This window comes from Serinus canaria, chromosome Z, assembly GCF_022539315.1.
Source record: "Serinus canaria isolate serCan28SL12 chromosome Z, serCan2020, whole genome shotgun sequence".
Lineage (NCBI taxonomy): Eukaryota > Metazoa > Chordata > Aves > Passeriformes > Fringillidae > Serinus > Serinus canaria.
This window is the reverse complement of record NC_066343.1, coordinates 3,824,548-3,846,277: the sequence shown is the minus strand read 5'-3', so window position 1 is coordinate 3,846,277 and position 21,730 is coordinate 3,824,548. Positions and strand designations below refer to the sequence as shown.

Sequence of the window (21,730 nt, the reverse complement as noted above, 5' to 3'; positions counted from 1 at the left end):
GCCTCCGAGCCGGGGCGGTCCCGCGCACACGACGCCCCAGCCGCCTTGCCGGGAGCAGCCCCCTCGCAGCCGCCAGGACCGCCCGGCCCCGGCCGCGCCGCCTGGGCGGCTCCTGCGGCCTGGGCAGGGCGCGGAGAGGGAAGCGGCGGGGCCTGGTCCCGCGGCGCGCGCTGATTGGCCGCGTGCCGCCCGGGGCCGGGGCAGCTCCCGCGGCCGGGCGGGGCCGGGAGGGACCGGCCGGGACCCGCCCTTCGTCCCGGCTCCTGCCGCCGCTGCCGCGCCGTGCCCGGGGACTGCCGGGCTTCGCACCGCCGCCTCTCACCGCGGGCCCGCGCCCGGGCAGCTGATCGCCGTCGCGCCGCTCCTCCGTCCGTGTTTAGGCCAGCCATGTCCAAGCCGCCACCTAAACCGGCCAAGCCAGGTGAGGGAAGGACAGGGCGGCCTGGCCCGTCCTCGCCGTGCGGGGCGCGACGCAGCCCGCTGCCCGCTGCTGCTAACACGTGAATGGTTTGGGTTTCGGGTCTGCGCTCTCAAACAGCCCGGCGAGGGTGGGAGCGGGCACGGCCGTCCTTCCGCTTCGGACCGCACCCTGCCGCCATGAGCCCCGCCACCGCCGCCCTGCTGTCGACTGGGACGGCTGCCCCTCCCGTGGCTGGAAAGCAGCGGGGGCTGCCCTCGGCACTGTGTCTGGGCCGGATCCCGCGCCCGCTCTAGCTCGGGAGAAGCCTGGGGAGTGCCCCCAAGTCGGAGCCATCGACCCGGGACAAGCTCGCCGTGTCACGGGCTTTGCAGAGCCCTCTTGCCCCTGCCTCGCTCGTCTGCAGCACGGAGCCGCGGTGGCCGGCAATGGCACTTGGCGTCGTGGCGTGCCCGGCCGGCCGTGCTTGCGTAGCCCGAAATGCGCAGGAAGCCTTTTAGCCTTTTAAGAAACAGCGCTGAAGTGCTCTGAGATTTGTCTCTTGATTGCACAGATTGGCAATATATTAACGCATAAAATCGGTTTTATAGTATAGTCGCATGCAACATTCTTCATCTTTAGAGATAGAATCCACTGTTTTCCCTTGTAGGACTCCTAACAGCCAAACTCTAAATGTGCTCTTCGAAATTCAGGTGTCAGCGTGCACATCACCCTTTCTAGTGCATTTTGTCCTCAGTATGTGAAGTGTTTCTCCTGTGGTTTTTTTCAGAAAAATTTACTGCAAAGCCGATTTTCTAAAAAATTAATACTCACCATAGCTTTTTCTAAAAATAAATTGAAAACCCATTGGAAGTTGCACAGTTTTAAATCTTAGAATAGAAATGGCATTTTTCAGGTAAATATACATTCTTTGTCACAAATTTAACCTTTAGCTTTAGGATTTGAGGTTTTTCTAAGTAAGAAATTGATCTGGAAAATTTAATCGCTGTTTATCATGTTTTTGTATCATCTGTCACTGTAAAAGCTTAAATTCTTACTTAGAAATTAAAAATCCACAGTGATGTCTCCCACACCAGGATTATCTGATCCGTAACTACATCCAAGCTTTAGGGGTTTTTTGCACTTGGAATACTGTTTGAAATGCTGATGTAAAAAAAAAATAATGCTTAGCCTAATTGAGTATTTTAACTAGACAGCTTATAAAACAGATTTTTAATTTGAAGTCACATAAATGAAACAAGTTCAGACTGTTTAAACCATCAGTCTCATCCTGCCTGCAGAAGCAAAATCTGCTGAAGTTCTCTTGCTGTAATTTAATCCTCAGAAGAATTTCCTCTGCCCTGTACTTTTAAACTTCTTTGAAAGCAGCTTACTTGAAATTAAAAAGACAGTAATAAAAGCATTGCTGTTGTGGACTCTTACCAAAACCAATCAGTACTGAGGAAATCCGCAGGCTTCTGAAAGGATGTGGTGTTTCACAGCTGAATATATATGAAAAATGGGATTTTCCAATGAAGTTGATAACTCAGTTTTCTGTTTTTCAAGAAGATGAGTCAAATTTAACCTAAGATTCTTAAGGAGTTAGAGGCTGTAGCCCTGCCTAACTTAGAGGAGCTCTCAGACTGACTCAGACGTGTTCTGTCTAATACTAGATGTCTCTCCCTAGTTTGGTGGGGTGCAGTTTGTGGTGTGCTTGATCTGATAAAATGTGAACTATCATCAAAAGGACAGGTTCCCTACCCCCACTATCCCTTTCTGTTCCATTTAGTTACGTGACAAGCTGATGGTGCTCTCAGCTTTTTTATGTACAGTTATTTCTATGTCTGTGTAAGGTTATTTTTATGTCTGATGAACTTGCTGAGCTGGTTTATCAGCATGAGTCCTTGACACAGCAAAAGGAAATTTGCAGGAGAAGGAAGACAAAGAAAGTAAGATTGTCTTGCTAGTGACTTTCAGAGCTAATTGAGCATAAGATTAATTTTTCCAAATCCCTGACTTTTGAGAGAGAAAATTTTGTGGCATCTGTTGTGTCAGAATTTTTTCAAAGTAATTTTTCCAAAAGGGATTGCCTTCTATCGTACTTCAAAATATCTCTGTAGTTGCATGTCTGACTTCTGTATGTTAATACGGAATACAGATAATACACCTTTGATACTGTAATTGAATTTCTTAACATTATAGATAGATGTTATTTGAAGACAAAAATGTAGGAACTCCATGTGGTGACATAGTTTCTACAGCAGTGGAGGGCTGTCTCTTCCGGTGGCATTTTGACTGCATTTGCTCGAATGTCTTGGTGCCTTTGGCCAAGCTGTGTTGATTTTTCTTCAGTGGTTATTAGGTATGAAATCTATAAGCTCTGTCAGGAAACAGCAAGCCTGCTTGCATTGCTTATGAATTGCTACAGTTCAGGACAGACAAGAGAGAAAACCAGATATTGGTTGCTGTCATCCATTCCTCTGTGTCTGGGAAATAAGAAGTGCAGATTAGACAGAGAAGGAGGGAAATATTTCAGTGGTGGGGAAGTGAAAATATATAGTGAAATAAAGTTCATTTTTAAAACACTGAGTCTTCACTGCTCAGCTCAAGGATTTTGGACCTGAGTTTAGTGCTCTAAAAACGTGGGAAAATACGTGATATGAAGGGGGAAAACCAACTAGCTGTGACACTGTCATTTTCTTCAGTACATGAGAGCATTTCTTCTGACAGATTGCTTTTCTGTAAATCCTCCTGTATGCTCAGCACATAAGGATTTCAGTGACAGAGAGATGGTTTTGACATCAACATATGTTAGACAATTTTGTGAACACTTGAGCTAGTCTTTTGGGTCTGTAGTCAGCTCTTGGGTAAGGGGACAAGACTTTATAGAGACTCTAAATGTCTTTTAGTTTATAGTGTTTTGAGGCTTTTTTTTTAAGTGCTTTGCTTTTCTTGTGTAACTCTGTATTGTTAGTGTTTTCTAGCTGTAGTTTTTGTTTAGACTCACTATCAAAAATAAAATGGAATGGAGTGGATGTTGAAAATAGCAGAAACATACTTTTTTCTGTCAGCATTACGCAAGAGTAGGGTTTCCCCTTCATCTTTTAAGAAATTCGTTGATGTCTCAAACTACATTTTTCTTTGCAGAGTCCATATCATGTTGGATGTTAATCCTGTTTACAAACAGGATTGTTAAATCCTTTGGGTTTGATGAGCTCTAATGGCTTCTGCTTAGTTGTCTGTTACTTAAGGGTGTTTTCTTGAAGAGTGCTAACTGTCTGGTGATGTCTTTTTGATTAGAGCCTTATATAGTGGGCAGCAAAAGCTTTTGGGGAGATGAAAGGGGTGTACTGATATTTTTTAAAAATCTTACTTTCATGTTCACGGTAAGGTTTGTTGATCCTGGCCTAGAGTTGAGACAACATTTATATTCTATGGAGAAAGACCAGCTTTTGTACTAAGGAAATTAGAGTATAAATTACTCCATTGGAGAGGGAGGCAGGAGGAAACATAAGGATTTAGCATAAACCTCAATGCAGTTTTGTTGACTTTTCTCCCACTAGTACCCGTCAGAGTTAAAAGTAGGATTTTTGACAAAAATACTTAGTTTGAGTCATAAACAAGTTCACCTCAATTCAAAGATGAAGTAGGAGCTGTAACAACATTCACAGGAGCAGAACACTCGTATTGAGTCACATGCTTAAGGCCTTGGCAGTCGGCTTAAATTTGACATAAAGTGATGGTGGTTTGGGTTTCTTCTGTACTCAAAGAAAGGTTTCTGTTAGTTAGGAAGAAGTGAGCGTGTGGATGTGGGGAGTTATACTGCAATCATCAGGTCTGAGGGGAGAAAAATGTCATAGAAACAATTAAACAGTTCCCAGTCTACTTTCAATATGAATTATAAACTTTCATTTCAGACTTCAAACCCTCTTGTTACTGCAAGTTGCTGGGACCTCCAGCAAGCTTCCTGCAAGTGAAGACATGCTGGTATTCATAAAAATAAAATTGATAAAAAACAGAGGATTTCAGCATCAGGCTATGACAGTGACAGTGTGTTCTCTTATATTTTCTGGGAGAATATTTTTACTTCTGATTTTCACTAACAAAATGACATTTGTTCCTTCCATTCCAGATACTGATTAGTGCAGTCCATGATTGTTCCTGGATACCTCAGTTTGTCATCTAGGTTGTTACCAGTCTATCCTTTGCATTTTTTAGTATGCCCTTCCCCCCTCCCCCAACATGTATTCTCTGTGTTCACTTCTCCTTTCTAGTAAGCGTTACTTAGAAGTTTAAGATGGTTCCCTAAACACTGGGGACTCCACCTTTTTCTGTCTCCGTTGTGGCAATCCTTAAATGATATGTTGAACTCTGCTGTGTCATTGAGCAAAATGCCATAGTACAAACAGCAATACTGTTTGTTTCCAATACTTCTGTACTTCTTTGGAGACCTATGTGCAAAGCACCTTGTTTTCCAATTCCAAATGCTACAGGCTTGGGGAAGATAGGCTAGAAAGCTTCCCAGAGGAAAAGGACCTGAGGGTGTTGGCCAACAGCTGGCTGAGTATGAGCCATCCCAGATGGCCAGGAAATCTACTGGCATCCTGGCCTGCATGAAATGTGGTGTGGGCAGCAGACAGTACCTGTCCCCCTGTATTGGGTGGCGAGGCTGTACCTGAAGTCTTGTGTCCATCTCTGGGCTCCTCACTACAAAAAAGACATTGAGGTGCTTGAGGGAGTCCAGAGAAGGGCAGCAGAGCTGGTGATGGGTCTGGAGAGTAGGTGGTACCAGCTGAGGGAGCTGGGGGTTTTTATCCTGGAGGAAAGGAGTCTGGGGGGCCCTTGTTGCTTTCTATGTCTGTCTGAAGAGAGGTTGTACAAAGGTGTGTGCTTTTCTCTTGTCCCAAGTGACAGGATGAGAGAAAATGGCCTCAAGTTGTGCCATGGAAGTTTATGTTTGATATTAAGGAAAATTTCAACACTGAAAGTGTTTGTCAGGGTTTGGAACAGGCTTTGCATATTTTCACCTTTTGGGCCATTTGCTACAGGTAGGAGTTCAAGTTAGTTGTTTTCAATCAAGTTGGTGCTTGAGTAACTGATTTTGAACTGTTTCTGTCTAGCATTATGGCAGCAAAGAGAAAGGTGGCCGATGAGAGCCCAGGATTAGCTGGAACTATTTAAGAGGTTGACAGACTTGTGGTTTTTTAACTGTAGATAACCACAGTAAATTCTGATTTTCTACAGCACAGAGATTATCCCTCTATATACTGTAGGCACTGAGAATGCTTTGTGACACGCAGTAAGTCAGCCCATCTTGAGTTAGTTATTCTGATTTTTATGGTAGTCTTGAGCTACTCAGTCTTTATATAGCTAATGAAAAGATGCTGCATCAGGATTAATATCTGGTTAGTAGTGCCTTATTCGAGTCAGTGAGATTTGATTATGGCTCTCTATAGCAGATGCTAACAAAAGACTCATATCAGTCCAGTGGGGCCAAGCCTTGGTAGCTCCTGTGAACATTGACCTACCACCATCATTTTTTTGTTTAAAGTATGCATGTTTTGAACCAAGGACTGTGTTGGGATGGTTTCATGTTTGAGGACATGATATTAATTGACAGCTAATGAAATTTCATTATCTCCCGTTTGGTGCTGAAATTTCTGCCTAAGACAAATACCTAAGTAAGTAATGCCATGCAGGTATAGGTTTGTTTTTTGGTTTTTTTCTTTTTTAGCTTTTCATTAGGTGGGTTGAAAGCAAATAAGAGTGGAGAATGTTTGGTGGTAGAGGGGATTTTAATGCTAATGTGTGTGGCGGTTTAGAGAAGCTAGAGTAAAAGAACAGAAAGGAAGTGGGGAAAAAAAGTCACTGTGAGAGAAACAGTAACTCTTTGTTGCTGTGCTCCTTACTTAGCCCTTCTTTGGAAGCAGTCCTCTGTTAATGATACTGTGCTTGATTAAAAATAGGCCTCAAAGTTGTAAGAAGAAAACAAAAATCTTTGAGTCTTTTTAGAAAATGGTGATTTGGTTTTGTGAAGTCTTTTTATTACTTAGCATTATGAAGCAGTGCTGGTATCTCTCTTCAGTACCTATCAGAAGCTGCATTTTTGAGCTGTCATTACTGTTTAGCTTCTCTGTTTCAGTGCTTTTATGCACTTAGCAGGGAAAAGATCCTCTTAGAATTATGAGTTGCATGTTTCTCTTCCTCAGAAAAGCTTGAGAAGTTTATAGGTAAGTTATTAAAAATAAATTAAAAGGTGTGGGATTGGCCCAACCTGACATTAGTTTTATGTTGCTAGCTACAGAGAGTGGAGGTTTGTATGCTTAGAGTATTTGTATCTATTTAGTTTGTATAATAAGTTACTCTTTTTGCTTGTCAAGTAGTTGTTTTGCAGATGTCTAATGCAAATTCCATAAGGAGGGAGAAGACAGAAGACTTTAGTCTTATGACTAAAGTTTGTGGTTAGTGAGACTAAAATATTACTGGAGAATGCCTCAAATTTGAAAAAGCAGGGTGTGCTTTGTTGGTGGTGTGGAAGATCAGGTGAAGAGAGCATGAGTTCCACAGGGTGGCCATGACAAATCAGCCCGTGTTTCAAGAAACTGAGGTTTGAGCCAGATAAGAGAGGAGGCCTGTAAGTGTTTTCTCATGTCTTCCCTTATTCAGCTGGCTCAGGTGTGAAAACTCCCTTCTGTAGGGAAGGTGTCAGACATTCACACTAAGCTTGAAGGTATTCATCCCTGCTGGTGGGGTAAAGCTAGCTCAACTAGGCTGACTTGAAAGGCAGCTGTCATATCTTAGAAGGTGCCATGAACAATCTGGGCCCCAGACCAATTTCTGAGGCCTTCCACCAGAGAGAACTGCAGATGATCCAGTGTTATATCAGAGAGTGTTAATTTCTGCTCCCCCCTTGGAGATACCTGGGCATTCCCACCTGAACCTGAGCATATGATAATACATTTAACTTCATGCTTCATGGAATTTTCCCTATGGATCAAAGTTGTGGCCATCACTTTGATGTGGACATCAAAATTGCTAATCTTGTCACTGGGTCCACGGGTGGTGATATCTTTCTATTGTTATCCTTTCTTTCTGTATTTCTTCTCCTAACTTCTGGAAATACATTGTAAACCAGATGAAAACATTCCAGTCAAGGCCTTAGTAAATGCCCTGTATCTGGTTAAGTTAAATCTGGCTGAGTTAAAGTTTCTGAAGTGCCTTAGTTTGTCTGGATTTTGCTTTAAAATTTGCCAAGTACCTAATTCTATGTTAATATTCTGAAAATATGCGTGTAAAGGTTTGTTATTGAAGATTTTTGTTGTTTTTCCTGTACACCGCTCTAAATGACTCAAACAACCTTCCCCTAAACCCACCGAGCTGACCAGGGCATAACAGGACTGAAAAGAAGACCCCTTTGAATCTGTCCCTGTGCTTAGAAAAAGATTTTTTGTGGGACATATCACTGCCCTGTGCTTCCAGGTACTCTGCAGATGTGATAGCTTTAGGAAATGTGTTGGCACGTGTGTGGTAGGTTAGTATGAAAGACACATGAAACACACAAATGCACATTTCTCCTTTTCCCTGTCTTCTGCCATCTTCTCATTTCCCCTTTTAATATTTCTTACTCTTCCCTTTTGTTGTCCATTTCCTGCTCTTACTTACATTAAACACTGAAGATCAGAGCATGATTGTTGCAGTCTCCATAGCTGTTAGTGTGCAGTTCTGTCTTTTGTTTTTGTGTCTTCTGCATGAGAAAGCCAAGGAGGAGGGTCAGTACTCCTATCTTCCATCCTGTTGTGTCATCTCTTGTTCTTTGTTCTTTTCTTTTTTTTCTTTCTTGTTTGGTTTTTTTTTTTTTTTTTTTTGTCATTGTTGCTTAGCTTCTCCACAGCTTCAGTTCACCTTTCATGCTAAAGCTCTTTGGTCCAGGATGCATTACTGTGTGCTGTCCTTGTTCATCATCTCTGTATAGGTAGCAAACATCACTCAGGTTTCATTCTTTTTAGCAGTTGCCACAGTTGGAAGTATTTTGTTTCTGGGACAAGGGTTTGAGAAGTGTTGGGCCTTTTATGTCTAGGAAATGGCTGCAGTGTGAAAGAGAACCAACCAGTAAAGCCAGACTGAATTCCTGTTATTAAAAATTAGGAACTGGGAGGAGCATTTACATATTAGGAAAAAAAAATTATATGCAGTATCTACATGCACTTGGCAAAGTGTTTACACATATTCATCTTATTTTTTAGTTTTACATACACTTAGTCACAAAAAAAACCGCAGAATAAAGAACTACAGAAATGTTTTGCTTAGTTGTTATGCCTTGGCAAGTGTACCTTGCCAAGGCATAACAACTAAGCAAAACATTTGGCATTACTGTTGCTAGGGAATATCCAGAGGCATTTGAAAATATAGTTTAAGAGCCATCCCAAGAGATGCTGCAAAATGCAGTTGGGTACCATCCTCCTTTCTCAAGGTGGTCAGCATATTCACGTCCAGAATCTCGTTTCTAAAGCCCTTAAGTTAACATTCTAAAATGATCACTTTTGTAGGAAGGATTTTAGATACTGGGATAATAAAGACTATATCTAGTAAAAAAAAAAAGGACAAAATTCTATAGATGATGGTTCTTAATTAGAAATGTAAAGGCTTATTCTTGAGAACTACTCTGTCTTTCCTTGCTTATCTCCATTTAATAAACAACAGGAAACATTGCATGTGTACACTTTATTTTGCAGGATGGCCTTTGGTAGTAAGTTCTTCAGTTTCCCTGAGTACACAAAATAGCCTGGACCTAATGTAACCTAAGTAACACATTCTCCTGATGGATCAAACTCTGCAATTTTATACAAGTTAATCTGTATAAACACATATAGTGTAAGAACCTGTGTGTAACCTACACTTGCAAGCTCGGAGCATTTAAAAGTAAATAAACCTACATACTTAAGACTTCAGATAGCTAAAAGTAAACAATACAGAACAGTCTACCTAATATATTCCTCTAGTAAGTCCAATGGACTCCAGCAGTTTGACAAATTAAAATATGTAACATACATGTTTCTTCTATATTTGTACTTTCTGTTTGTGCTCTTGAAATGTACCTTTTGAATTTTTTTAAAAAAGCTTGTAGGGAACTTTCTTTTGCAGTTTATGCAATTTATTTTGAACCTCTCTGCATTAAGGATTTTTTTTCTTGGCTTGAATGCTGCTGTCAGTTCCTTCCAAAGTGCCCTATTAAAACTGTTTGCCACTTATTGGAATTGCAAACCCTTTGTCTTATTTTAAGCATCTGAATAGAACAGGACATTAGTTGTACATTAAATAGGACTTTGTGACCATTTGTCATTTTTCTTTATGAGTTCTTTGTTACTGCATTATTTTCCTAATAATGACTGCAAGTAAGTGTAAGAACATGTTGGTAACATCAGTCATTGGTTTGTTTTTTTCTTCTTTCCTTAATTCTTTGTCATTTGACAGATTTGCTGTTAGTAATAAAAGTACATACAGCATGTATGCATGTGTGAGGGCATATAGAAGTGAAATTACTCTTTTCCTCAGAAATCAATGACAGCACTTCTGTTGCCCAGTGAGCCATAAAGACCATGTTAAGTGTGCAGAAGAGGCTACTTAGATGTAACTGTTCAAGTGGCCAGTTTCCTTCATATCCCATGTTGCTGTGTTTTTTAACTCAGGTTGCTGAGTCCTTTCATCATGTTTTTCTTTGATAGCACAAATTCATTCAGCAACTGGTGTTAAGCTTAAAGGAATGTCTTTGGATTTAAGGGCTGCATTTAAAGGCATGATACTGGTACTGACTTTTTACTGGGTTTTTTTTTATTGTTGTTTTGATTTTTTAGGGCAGGTTAAAGTATTCAGGGCCCTGTATACATTTGAGCCCCGAACGGTAAGTACATCTTTACTTCAGCTGTTTGAGAATCTTGCTTTTAATCTTGTCCATAATATTTCTTCAATTCTGCTACTATTGGCATATTAGACTTTCTGTACTGAATTTTTAATAAACTGTTGATGGATAGTCATTCCTAATGTGAATAAAAACTGTGAATCATAAGTCTCTTTTAAGAACAGCTCTGTTTAAAAGCAGCATGCTTTCTTTTGTTGTATCAGTTACCTACAATCAAAGATCAGAAATCTTGAATAATTAGTTTTTTCTTCCAAAGACAGCAATGATAGTTGAGACCTAAGAGATCTGGAGAATTGGCACCAACCAATGAGTTCCCAAATGAAGTTGACAAACCTAAGAGATATTTCACTGCTTCCTTTGCATAGTTGGAAAGGCCACAGTCTTCCTGTGCTGTTAGGAAAGTTACTGATCCAGAAAGTTAGCTGTAAGCAAGTCAAACTGTGGACTGTCAGGATATTGTCTTGGTGATAGAGAATTTGAGTTATCATTCTTTTGAATAAAGAGGTGAATGTATTCTGACTTAGCCAGGCATTTGTTTTTCCTACATACACACATTCAGATATATTTGTTTACTTCTTTTTTTTTTTTCTTTTAAAGCCAGATGAACTGTACTTTGAAGAAGGAGATATCATTTACATCTCAGACATGGTGAGTCTAAGACATTCCACACAGACTGAATATTTCTGAGATGCAATATATCCCATCTAAAATATTTTCCCTTTTTTCTGCAGAGTGATACAAATTGGTGGAAAGGAACTTGCAAAGGGAGAACTGGACTAATTCCAAGCAACTATGGTAAAGTCTAGAATTCTTTTTTTTGGTAAGATCATTCACAATTAAAGGAAATCATTAAATAAAAAGACATAATCTCAAAAATAGACCACAATATTGGTACTTAACCATGTATATCAGAATACATCCATCTGCAGTACCAGTTACCAATGGTAAACACTGTAGGTACCACTACATTAGCAGTGGACAAGCTGTCTTGTGTTTTTATAACCTAGGGACAGCTTGAGTTTGCTGAGTGTTCATGTTTCTGGTTATGCTCTTAAGAGATATTGAGATACTTTCAGTTTTGAGTAGAAGAACACTTGGATCTAAAGGATGGAGTTTTGCTTGCCTTTTGTTTTTTTTCTAGTGAATATATTCTGCCACAGAAAACATTGGTTTCTTGGGGTTTGCACCACGTTAAATATCCCATATGTGTTTGGACTGAATAGAAACTGTTTTTTTAGATTCAACGAAAATCGCTTTTAAAAGTCATGAGTACAGACAACACAACACAATTCCTCCAAGTCCTGCCAGGAATTGTAGACAGAGTAGCAGTGTCTCATGACAGATTGCATCACAGCTGCCAGTATGACTTAGGTTGATTCATGTTATCCCTTCTTCAGTAGGAGACATTATGGTAGCAATGCTCTGTTTCCCTGCCCTGTAGTTAGTAGAAATATATTTATAGAAATCTGTGGAGTAGTCATTGAGGCTACATGAAATTTCACTTTAGTTTGTGACTTCTAAACTGACTACTCTTGCTGTCTGCCTGAGATCAGAAGTCATGCACTGTTGATATGCAAGAAGACTAGTTTATAGATGATGCATATCTACATTCAAATTTCTTTTGAATATTGAATATTTAAACCCAACAGTCTATTAATTTATGTTCCCATTGAGATTATTTGTGAAGCTTCAATTTTAGACCAGGATTGGGGTGGTGTCTCTGTCTGCACATTTGTAAAAATTCCATGTATAAGCAGAACAGAAGCTTTTGCAGACCTTAAGAACAAAGAGTACTAGGAGCACGTCTTCTAATTTAGACCAGTTGTGCAATGTGATGCTGTTTGAAGTTTTCATAAGGTTTTCTCTGAATTAGTTTCCCATACACTGGAAATTAAAGTGCATCTCACTAGTCTGTCACTCAGAAATCTCTTTTCATTTTAGAATCAAATATGTTTTGTTTCTGCACAGGTTTCAAGTACATGTTTCAGAAGTAGTTAGAATTTACTCTTTTGTTTCAGTGGCAGAGCAAGCGGAGTCTATTGATAATCCACTTCACGAAGCTGCCAAACGAGGTATGTTTGGTGTTTCAGTTGTATAATGCCAAAGACTGATTTGCTTGTTTTCTATTGTAGTAGTAGTAGTAATAATAATAAAAAAAAAAATTAAGATGTTCTTCCTGTTTTGGTTGTCTTGCTTCCTGAGCACCAAAAAACTTACCAGTTATCTGGTAAGTTTTACGGCTTTTAAAAGGTGAGATACTGCCTGGTAGAACTGCTGCTCTGTTTATACACAGAGGAATGGTGGTACCGTCCCTTGAACTACATTGGGATATAAAGGTCTCCTGGGAATGGAAGAAAAGATATTTGGTATGGGTTAGTATGACTTTGTCATGGTTTATTATGACTAGGCATGAGCGGTTGTTCAGTGAATTAAGAATATTGCTGCTAATCACTTCCTCTCTTCAGAAGTTCATGGGAGGACTGACACCATTTAAAAAGTACTATTTACCTGAAATGGTTCTTTTAACTTTCCAAAGAAAGAACTATAATCAAAACTGATTTTGTCTTTCAGGCAACCTGAGCTGGTTGAGAGAGTGTTTGGATAACCGAGTCGGTGTAAATGGGTTAGACAAAGCTGGAAACACTGCTCTGTATTGGGCATGCCATGGAGGCCATAAAGGTATCAGAGCATTTATTTGAAATTATTGTTGTCTGATTTTCTTGTTATGCTTGTTAGGCTGATTGATAAAATTTCAGTGCTAAGTAATAAAGCCAGGGCTTTTTCAATGTAATTCTATTTTTTATTACTTTAATAAAATTCAGGCTGGGAGGTAGGTTCAGCTCCCTCAAGTGATGTGTGTTTTGTTGTTGCTGTTGAAGCAGGCATGCTTATTAGTGTAACTTAGAGGCAGAGTGGAAGAAGGACAGATCCAAAAGAAATGCAGTATTATTTGGGGTATTTCATGCAGAAGCATTTTTTTGTGACTAATTGTTGTTTGCCCAATGCAGTCTGACTTAGAGATTTTCATTAGCTGATTTGATTGGTCTTTCACTGAATCTTAACTACAATGAATGCAAAAATAGCATAATTCCTTTCCACTAAATTCTTCTCTTACCATCTCTCTCTGTTTTCTGCAGATGTTGTAGATGTCCTTCTTGCCCAGGCAAACCTAGAGTTAAACCAACAGGTAGGTTGAACCCATAGACTCTTAGAGTAGAGGTGTGATGTTACTCACCCTTGGTAGAAGCTGAAAGGTTTTTTGCTGCATTTTAATCCTGTTGCTTTTCCCTCTAACTCCACAGAACAAATTGGGAGACACAGCTTTGCATGCTGCTGCATGGAAAGGTTATGCAGATATTGTAGAGATGCTGCTGGAAAAGGGTAAAGATCTTTACCAAGGTTTCGACAATCTGTGTACAGAGTAGATTCCTGAATGTTGTTTAATTTGTATTTCTTAAGTGTTTCTGTATAACTCACGTACAGTCTTTAGCCAGCTCACCTGCCTGACTTGCAGGAAAAATCTTGCAGAAAATTCTGGCAGCTGTTTGGAAGGTAGACATCTCACCTCAAGATAATTTCATCCTGCTTTACAGACAAAATTAGGCACTTAAACCCCAGAACAGCAATGACATCTGCTTCTTAAAAAGGAAGAGCAGCCAGCAAGTTTCCTAAACAATTGTAGCTTATGCCAGAGCATCCATAGCTTTTGATCTGCTTCAGAGCAGTCAGTAGCTCAGATTCCCTTGTCTATTACTGTTCTACCCGCATTAGTGAAAGTCATACCATAATGGCATTGGTTGAGAAATAACTGGTATTGTGATTCATGATGAAACTTTTCTTCATGAAGGGGCAAGAACAGATCTGAAAAACAATGAGAAGAAACTGGCTTTAGATATGGCAACGAACGCAGCTTGTGCTTCCTTGCTTAAGAAGAAACAGAGTGCAGGTATTTCTGATTTTGTTTTTCTGATAATTTTACTTTTGGAGAATTAATACTTTAACCAAATAACAATATACTGATAGCCATAAAAACCCTTTTGGAGTTACATGGGCTAAGAATTGTGTTTGTAAGGGCTTGCTTTAGTTTAGAGCTATGGTAAGAAGGTGGTTTATCATATGCCATGCTCCTGACTCCACACAAAATGACACCTTGTATCAGCAAGAGGCATAAGAGTTCAGAAGGTGTGAAAAAACTAAGGGAAGAGGTGAAAATAGAAGACAGGCCCTTAAGACAAAATGAAAGCAAGGATGGAAACTGTTTTAAAAGTAGCATACCAAAAGGGAGAGGGTACGAGAATAAAACAATGTCCTGTTTTTCTCCATATGCTTGTCTCTTCCTCCAAACTTAAGCCAAACAAGCACTAACATATGATCCTCCTTTTCTTACTGCTAATTTTTTTTACTTTCTTATTTCTATGTGTCTCTGAGTTACTGTCTAAAAGAGAAATAAAGAATGCTTTCAGGTGTTAATTAAAATAGTCTCACTGCCTCCCAATGTCTTCATCTCTCCTAAGAGCGTAGTGTCTATGTCCAAAAAAGTTAAAGAGGCTGTTTTAAAAAGCTAAAGACTGAATTATTCAGTATTGTGTAAGAACTATTGTAAGTAGCTTTCAGGAGGCTGAAGTAAGGGTGGAAACTCTAAGTGGAACAAGAAATTACTTGAAAACACAGACAGGATTACAGTCGGGTTGGGTGGGATATGCAGTATAGCAGCTGCATCCTCACAGGACTAGTGAGAACAGAGGGAATGCTAACCTGCGGGAACCTAGAGGTTGTGGTAATTAAAGGAAGGAATAGCTGACTGCAACTTGAGAAGGCCAGGAAGAGCAATTGCAGCAAAAATATTGTTCTGCTCTTTGGTAGAGGTAAAATCAGGATTTCCCAGAAACCCGACAAATTATTTCTCCCAATCTTGGTTCTTAAGAAAGCAGTTTTAAAAAAGGGCAGACATCCTTCTGTGTGTGTGTGTATGTACATATATACATACATACATATATTTATATTTATAAAAATATATTTATATATACACATATACATTCATTCATACATGCTTTAAATATGTATATATAATATATATTATATAATATTTTCCTCAAGTTACTTAATCCCTATTAGGAACACTTCGTTCATCTTTGCATGTTGATTGTAGGCACCTGGCACAGGTGTTTTCTCTCTTCTGATGTCCCAATAATTATACTAATGTTTTATTTCCTGATGCTAAGTAACTAATCTACATAACTAATCTACTTCTTCACTCCCTTTAAATTAATTTTGTTTCAATGATTGACTGATTTTTTGTCCTTAGTCACCTCATCTGTCACCAGTCTCTGGTAATATCTGGTAATATCCCTGTCTTTTTTTACTTGCCTTGATATAACAGCTGATATTCTCAGTCTAACTGCAGTTTCAATATTAGCATCCTTGTTCATTTTTCTTGGCCTTTTATAATACTTCTGACACCACTGATCTGTATACTTTTCTCACATTTTGTACTTTCTTGGTTATTTTCACTAATTTAATTTTTCTGTCTCTCCTGTCCACATTTAAGTATTTCCAATGTCTGGATGTGAAACATTGTTCTTTTTCAGAGATTCAGTTCTATATCAGCAGTCATCTCTCCCTTGTTCCTCTTTTCATATGGCTTCTGTCATAGTCCATCTCTAAAACTGTTTTATTGGAGGAAGCTTTCTTTGTCTCCACTTCAATGTTCAGGTTTATGTTTTATACATACAGATGGATATTCAAATGTCAGTTGCTGAAGTACGTTCTAAAAAATTAAAATTATTAAAATATGTCATAGAAATATAAAAAGGTTCTGTAAATTGTGCTGCTAAACAGGGGAGCAGAAGAAATGTAATTTGTACTTTCTTGAAATATGACCCCTTGAGCACAGGGCTCTGCAATTTCTTCCTGTTCTCCCTTTGCTGCTTCTCCTCCTAAAAATGAGAAACATTTTTTTCACTTAGGTTTCTTTCCCCAAAATGGTTGAGCAGGTTCATTTTAAACTTACTCATTTTTCTTGTTCCAGAACTGTAGGATAACATGGTTATCACTTCTGTGAATTATGTCAGTCTTGTTACCTCTATGTCTGGTATTTTCAGTATTCTTTTAAAATCTTGTTTCTTTCCAGGTACAGTCCGAACATTGAGTAATGCAGAGGAATACCTTGATGATGAAGACTCCGATTAGCTTTTTTAATTCTGTATGGAAAACTATAACTTGCATTGTCTATGTCATTTCCAAAACATATCTTCACAACTGTAAAAATATCTCACTTAGAGTATCGCAATATAGCATATTAATGAGAGGGTGAAATCATGCTTTGCAAAGGAGTAATCTTCATGTAGCCAGAAGATGTCACATTTTAAGTTGGAGTTCCTTTTTGGAATTATCACAGAGAAAGTGTGGCACACCTTTATCACTGAATACAGCAGAGGACCATCTTCTAAACTCACAGGTTTCATCTCAGGCCTTCCCAGCAAGTGCCTTGTCTCTCTGGAATACTGAAAGGTCCAGTAGGACAGCAGGACACCACTGCTAGCATTTCCCCAAATGCCCCTGGGTATATGTTCCTTCATGCAGCTAATACTGACAGTCAGTACTGGCTGGCAGGCATAAATGGAGATGCTACCATAGAGAGGGGCAATTGTTTGTTCTCATGAGAGACAGCATTGCAAGGTTTAATTTTTAATTTTGGTAAAATTTTTTCCCTTCCTTCCTCCATCCCTCTTAAGTGAGGTGCAAAATGACCTGAGACAATCTGCCTCAGGAATGCTTTGTCTTCTCTATTGCTGTGGGCCCAGTCCCTGAAATGTAACACAGGGGAAAGGCTTTCTTAAGTCAGGTTTGCTTTAGCAATTCACTTGGACTTTGTGGCTTGGTTATTTTGCTTTTTGAACTGTATTATGCTGAAACTATTTGTAGTGAAAGGAAGACAGAATATTTTTCTATTTATCCTGCCTAAAATTTTTTAATACTGATCTTTGCTTTTATTTTTTGCAAGTGCTCTTATGTCTTGTCCTAAATTACCTCAAAGTTTAAGTGTGTTTGAAGTAATGAGGGAAGATGTGCATCAAATATACCGCAGGGATCTTTAGAAGAGACACCTGAAGCTGAATAAACATTTTTAAAATGTATTGCTGCTTCCTGTGAATTAAAGGAAAATGGAAAATAAATTCAGCTACTTTCAAGCTTCCCTGCAGAGTTAAAAAATAACTTACTTCAGATTGCTCAAGTAGCTGTAGCCGAATATTGCACATTACTGAGAGATACTTTCTTATTGTGATGGTAAGTAAATGTTACAAGTATTTGAGATACAATCTCATTTTCAAATTTTTGTTGCTAAGTTCTCTAATAGAGACTTCTGACAAATTCATTCTAACACAGCAGTCTGTGATACTAAAACAAAACCAAAAAATAGAGAAAATTAGGGACAAAAAAAAAAAAAAAGCTCTTGTGAAAGACTGGGGATAAATGAAAAGCTCTTGTGGAAGTCTGGGGATAAATGAAAATCACACTAAGTAGTTAAGAGATTTTAAAAAGCACTCCTAATTTCCCATTTTTAAAAATACATTGAGCCAGATTTTTATTTTTATCATCATGCAAAGAAATAGATGCCAGTAAAGCTTGTTAAGCTCTTATCAAAGAGGGCAGTGTTTGATTGACCAGAACTGTTTAAGATGGGGACATTGCACAAGCAGTCATCTGCAGGTGTAATTCTAGACTGTTTAAATGTTAAAACCATAGAACAAAGGTTTTAGCCCTATGCAATACTATGGTTAAATGAACAGTGATGTTTTATTTTATGTGGACTTGAAGATCCTAGAGGGAAAGAAATAAAAACCAAAGCCACCAATTTTTTCTCTCTAGCTTTCATTAGAACGGTTGTTGAATGGAACTCATTATATTTAAGACTGTTCTGCTTCACATTTAATCAGCCAGCTCTTTTACTAGCTCAGCCTTTTATCATAGTTAAGCCACATGTTATGCTGCATACTGTTGATTAAAATTTTGCAATTTCAAAGTGCAAGCTTTAAAGTCCTGTAATGAGAGGCAAGAAGGTTCATGTGTCTGTTACATGAGTCTTTTTCCTGCTAAAACAAAGCTCACTTTGTTTTAGCAGGAAAAAACTTAAAAACTTAATTTGAAGTTTTTAAATTATTCAGTGTCATAGGACATGGAGGGAATGGCTCAAGTCACTGTTTTTTCTGTGGAGCTTTGGAGGCAGAGATGGTATTCATAAATAACTCCTAATGTAATGTCTTCTGCTGCCACGGGTTCAGCAGTCTACAAGGAAGAAGTTATGCTCATGTCTGTGCAATTAACAGCTGCCAGAAGACCCTGTGTTCTTCTGCAGACAGATCCAAGTGCTGCATAGGAATTGTGACAGAAGCACAAATTGAGTTCAAGGATTGCTTCCAGAGACTTGCCAGAGTGTCCTGAAGGAAGCACATTTACATCACAGGCACCTATGGAGTGCTGTCATTTGTTTCCAGGACAAAAATTACTGCTTTTTGGTTTTTTCCCACAACTTTGTTTTTCCTTATGAAACTGTCTGTCATCTTGTGAAATACAAATCACTGTGAAAGCTTTCAGGCAATAAATTACTTTTTGTCTAACTCCAGGAGTAAAGTTTTGATTTAAAAAGAAACAAAACAAAAACAACAATAATTTTAAAAAATCAAAAAAACCCAAAACAAACGTCACATTAAATATTTAAACTAAATGGCCCGTTTTCTAAAAAAGTCTCCAGCTTTGAACACTGACTTCTTATTTTTGAAGACACTAATGTGTTTCTTGTGTTTGAGTATTGTATCAAGGACCAAAGATAGCTGAAAGTAAGTTAGCCTGACCTTGTAGTCATTTTATTTGCATGCTGTAAAGTCAGATGTTTGAGCATGCAGCACACGCAAAAATTAAAAATTTGATTGTAGCCATTGCCACCTTCTAAGGAAACTATTAGAACAACATGGAACAGAGTAACAAATAATGAGCCATCTGCGTCATGAGACAGATAAAAGCTGAGGTTACTAGAACTGTTTTAGGACAATATTAGTCACCTGAACTTTGATTTTGTCAGGAGACATAAACAAGCAGAAATTAAAAAAAAAAAAAATCAAAAAACCCCAAAACTAATGTCTTACAGCTAGATGAAATTACATCTGGAGTAAGCTGATACAACATCTTACTAGTTATGCAAACCTACTTGTTCCTCCTTACTTTTCTTCAATGTTTGTACCACCACACTTACTTAAAGAATTTTTCCAAAGGCAGGTACATTCAGATGTGTAACAATAAGAAAAAGAGGGGATTTAGGAACTGTGAAAGGAAGGTTTTCAAGCTCATGGTATCTGAGAACTGAACATTGAAGGATTATTCTGTCTTTCATACTTCTGGTTGAATTTATGTGGTGTGTGCCTTTCTATTGAAAATCAGCTGTGTTCCTGTCAGCAATTTTGTGCTGTTAGGGAATAGAAATTGTTTGGATTGATTTGAGGCTCTTTGAAACAAAATTAGTAAATTTTCTGTTGGCTTCATCAGAGGAATCACATGCTTGATCCCTGTTTTATAAAAGGAAAAAATGGGACATTTCTTGCATTGTCTTTAGTATAGTTATTGGATTCTTGATACATTTTCAAGTTAGTATACTGTTTTTCTAAGACAAAGCCCATCTTACCGAATTCCACTCTTACACATCCCATCACCTGAAATGTAATTTGCCTAAAACAGAACAAGCAGAAATGGTTTTGAAGAACTTGGAACAGAAATCTTCTTAAGAAATTAATTTGATACAAAATTGATGTCCTAATTTGCTAAATAAATAAAAAGGTAAGAGCTGAGTTGGTTTTGGTTGGTTGGGCTTTTTTTGAACCTATACATTAAACCAAGAGAAACTAAAAATAAGACAATCCTACAAAAGCAATTCAGAAAAAAGTGATTTTGCATTACTAGTTCTGGAACAGAATGTGGTCTGGTGGTAGTGTCTGCCTGTGGCAGAAAAAACACTACCAAGTACCCATTTACCTGATGCCTGCTGTTTCCCAGCTGAGAGTTGATGCTGAAGATGATGTGTAGCCTTTTCTAGAAAGCCACATCATTATTTAATCCTCCTGCCAAGGTTGGTGGTTCTCCTTTGAGCTCTGTAAGCAGTCCATAGAACACCCTTCTTCTGGAAGACATTCCTCTGTGACATTGTGACATTGCAAACCTGTGAGCAATGCCACTGGAAAAAGTAGTGTGGTACAGCTAATGTTCACCCTCACAGTAACAAAAACAGGGTTGTGAGCAGATCCTCAAATCAGAGGCTGAAGGAATCTCTTGCAGAGATAGTGGTAATTTAGGTGGGATTTTTTAAGTAAATGAGCAGCAGAACAGAACTTGGCAGAGTGCCAGCACTCAGCTGTTACGTGTCAAATTTATGCAGCCAGGAAAGGGTCTGTAAGGTGCACTGTTCCCTTGTGAGTTGCTCCTTTCCCTGAAATTCTGAAGCACACATTAGAGTAAATGTCTGTTTTATTCTTTCTACCTCTTTATTCAGAGATGGACTTCTAACTTAAGGAAAATTTATTGAGATTTAATATAAAATAGGTATGAAGACAGGTATGAAGTGCCACAAGAAAATAGGACATTTGGAATTTTGATATGGTCATATTTCTGATTTGAAATCTCAAGCAAGTCTCAAGAATCCAATGAAGCTACATGGGCAATGGAGGACCTCTGCTGTTAAGCTCAGCAGATACCTGTATTAGTTTTCTTGATTTACGTTGTTTAATAAGAGTATATTTTTGCTCACAGCTTTACTGCAGTCACACCACCAATTAACTTTATATCTACAGGGACATAGTGAAATTAATGACCATCTTCAGTATGCCTTGACCATCTTCAGACATGCTCAACAGAAAATTAGAATCAAATGCTCACAATTCATGTTCCATTTAGTGTGTCCTTCCTACATGTACAGCACAAGTAGTTTCATAGTGTTAGTAAATTACTCAGACTTCTGTGATTGAAAGCTCTAATTTTATCTTTTCATATAATTTCCCTTTTCTGGAAAGAGATGGTATATTTCATATAATCTGAAATTCATTAAAAACTAGTTTATATTCTTCTCAATCTATCAATTTTTCACTTCCCTTTTATGCTTTTCCTGAAGATTTCTCTTTAATTTTGCTAGAAAATTCCAGCTACATAGCTATGAGTTAGAAATGGAAGAAGAATGAAGAAATACAAATTATGTCTGGCCTGCATGCACTTACAATGAAAGCAAGAGCAACAAACCTTTTGTTGATCAGAACATCATGTTAGAGGCAGATTGAGAGGTGGACAATATAATAAGGAGGAATTTAGATTGATTAGAGCCCGAGCTAGCTTTAACAACTCCCATCTAATCAGAGAATGTCATTTCAGTTACAATTCTG

General features: G+C 38.6%; 1 protein-coding gene across 1 annotated transcript; it reads left to right on the top strand.

Annotated features, from left to right (window-relative positions):
* Nucleotides 1–251: 251 nt before the first annotated feature.
* Nucleotides 252–18,931, top strand: OSTF1 (osteoclast stimulating factor 1). The gene is made up of 10 exons (XM_050986892.1): nt 252–421; nt 10,249–10,295; nt 10,911–10,961; nt 11,045–11,108; nt 12,332–12,385; nt 12,885–12,992; nt 13,451–13,500; nt 13,616–13,694; nt 14,161–14,259; nt 16,444–18,931. Exons 1-10 carry the CDS (start codon nt 388–390, stop codon nt 16,500–16,502), a joined length of 645 nt encoding a protein of 214 aa, XP_050842849.1. The 5' UTR covers nt 252–387; the 3' UTR covers nt 16,503–18,931.
* The last annotated feature ends 2,799 nt before the right edge of the window (nt 18,932–21,730 follow it).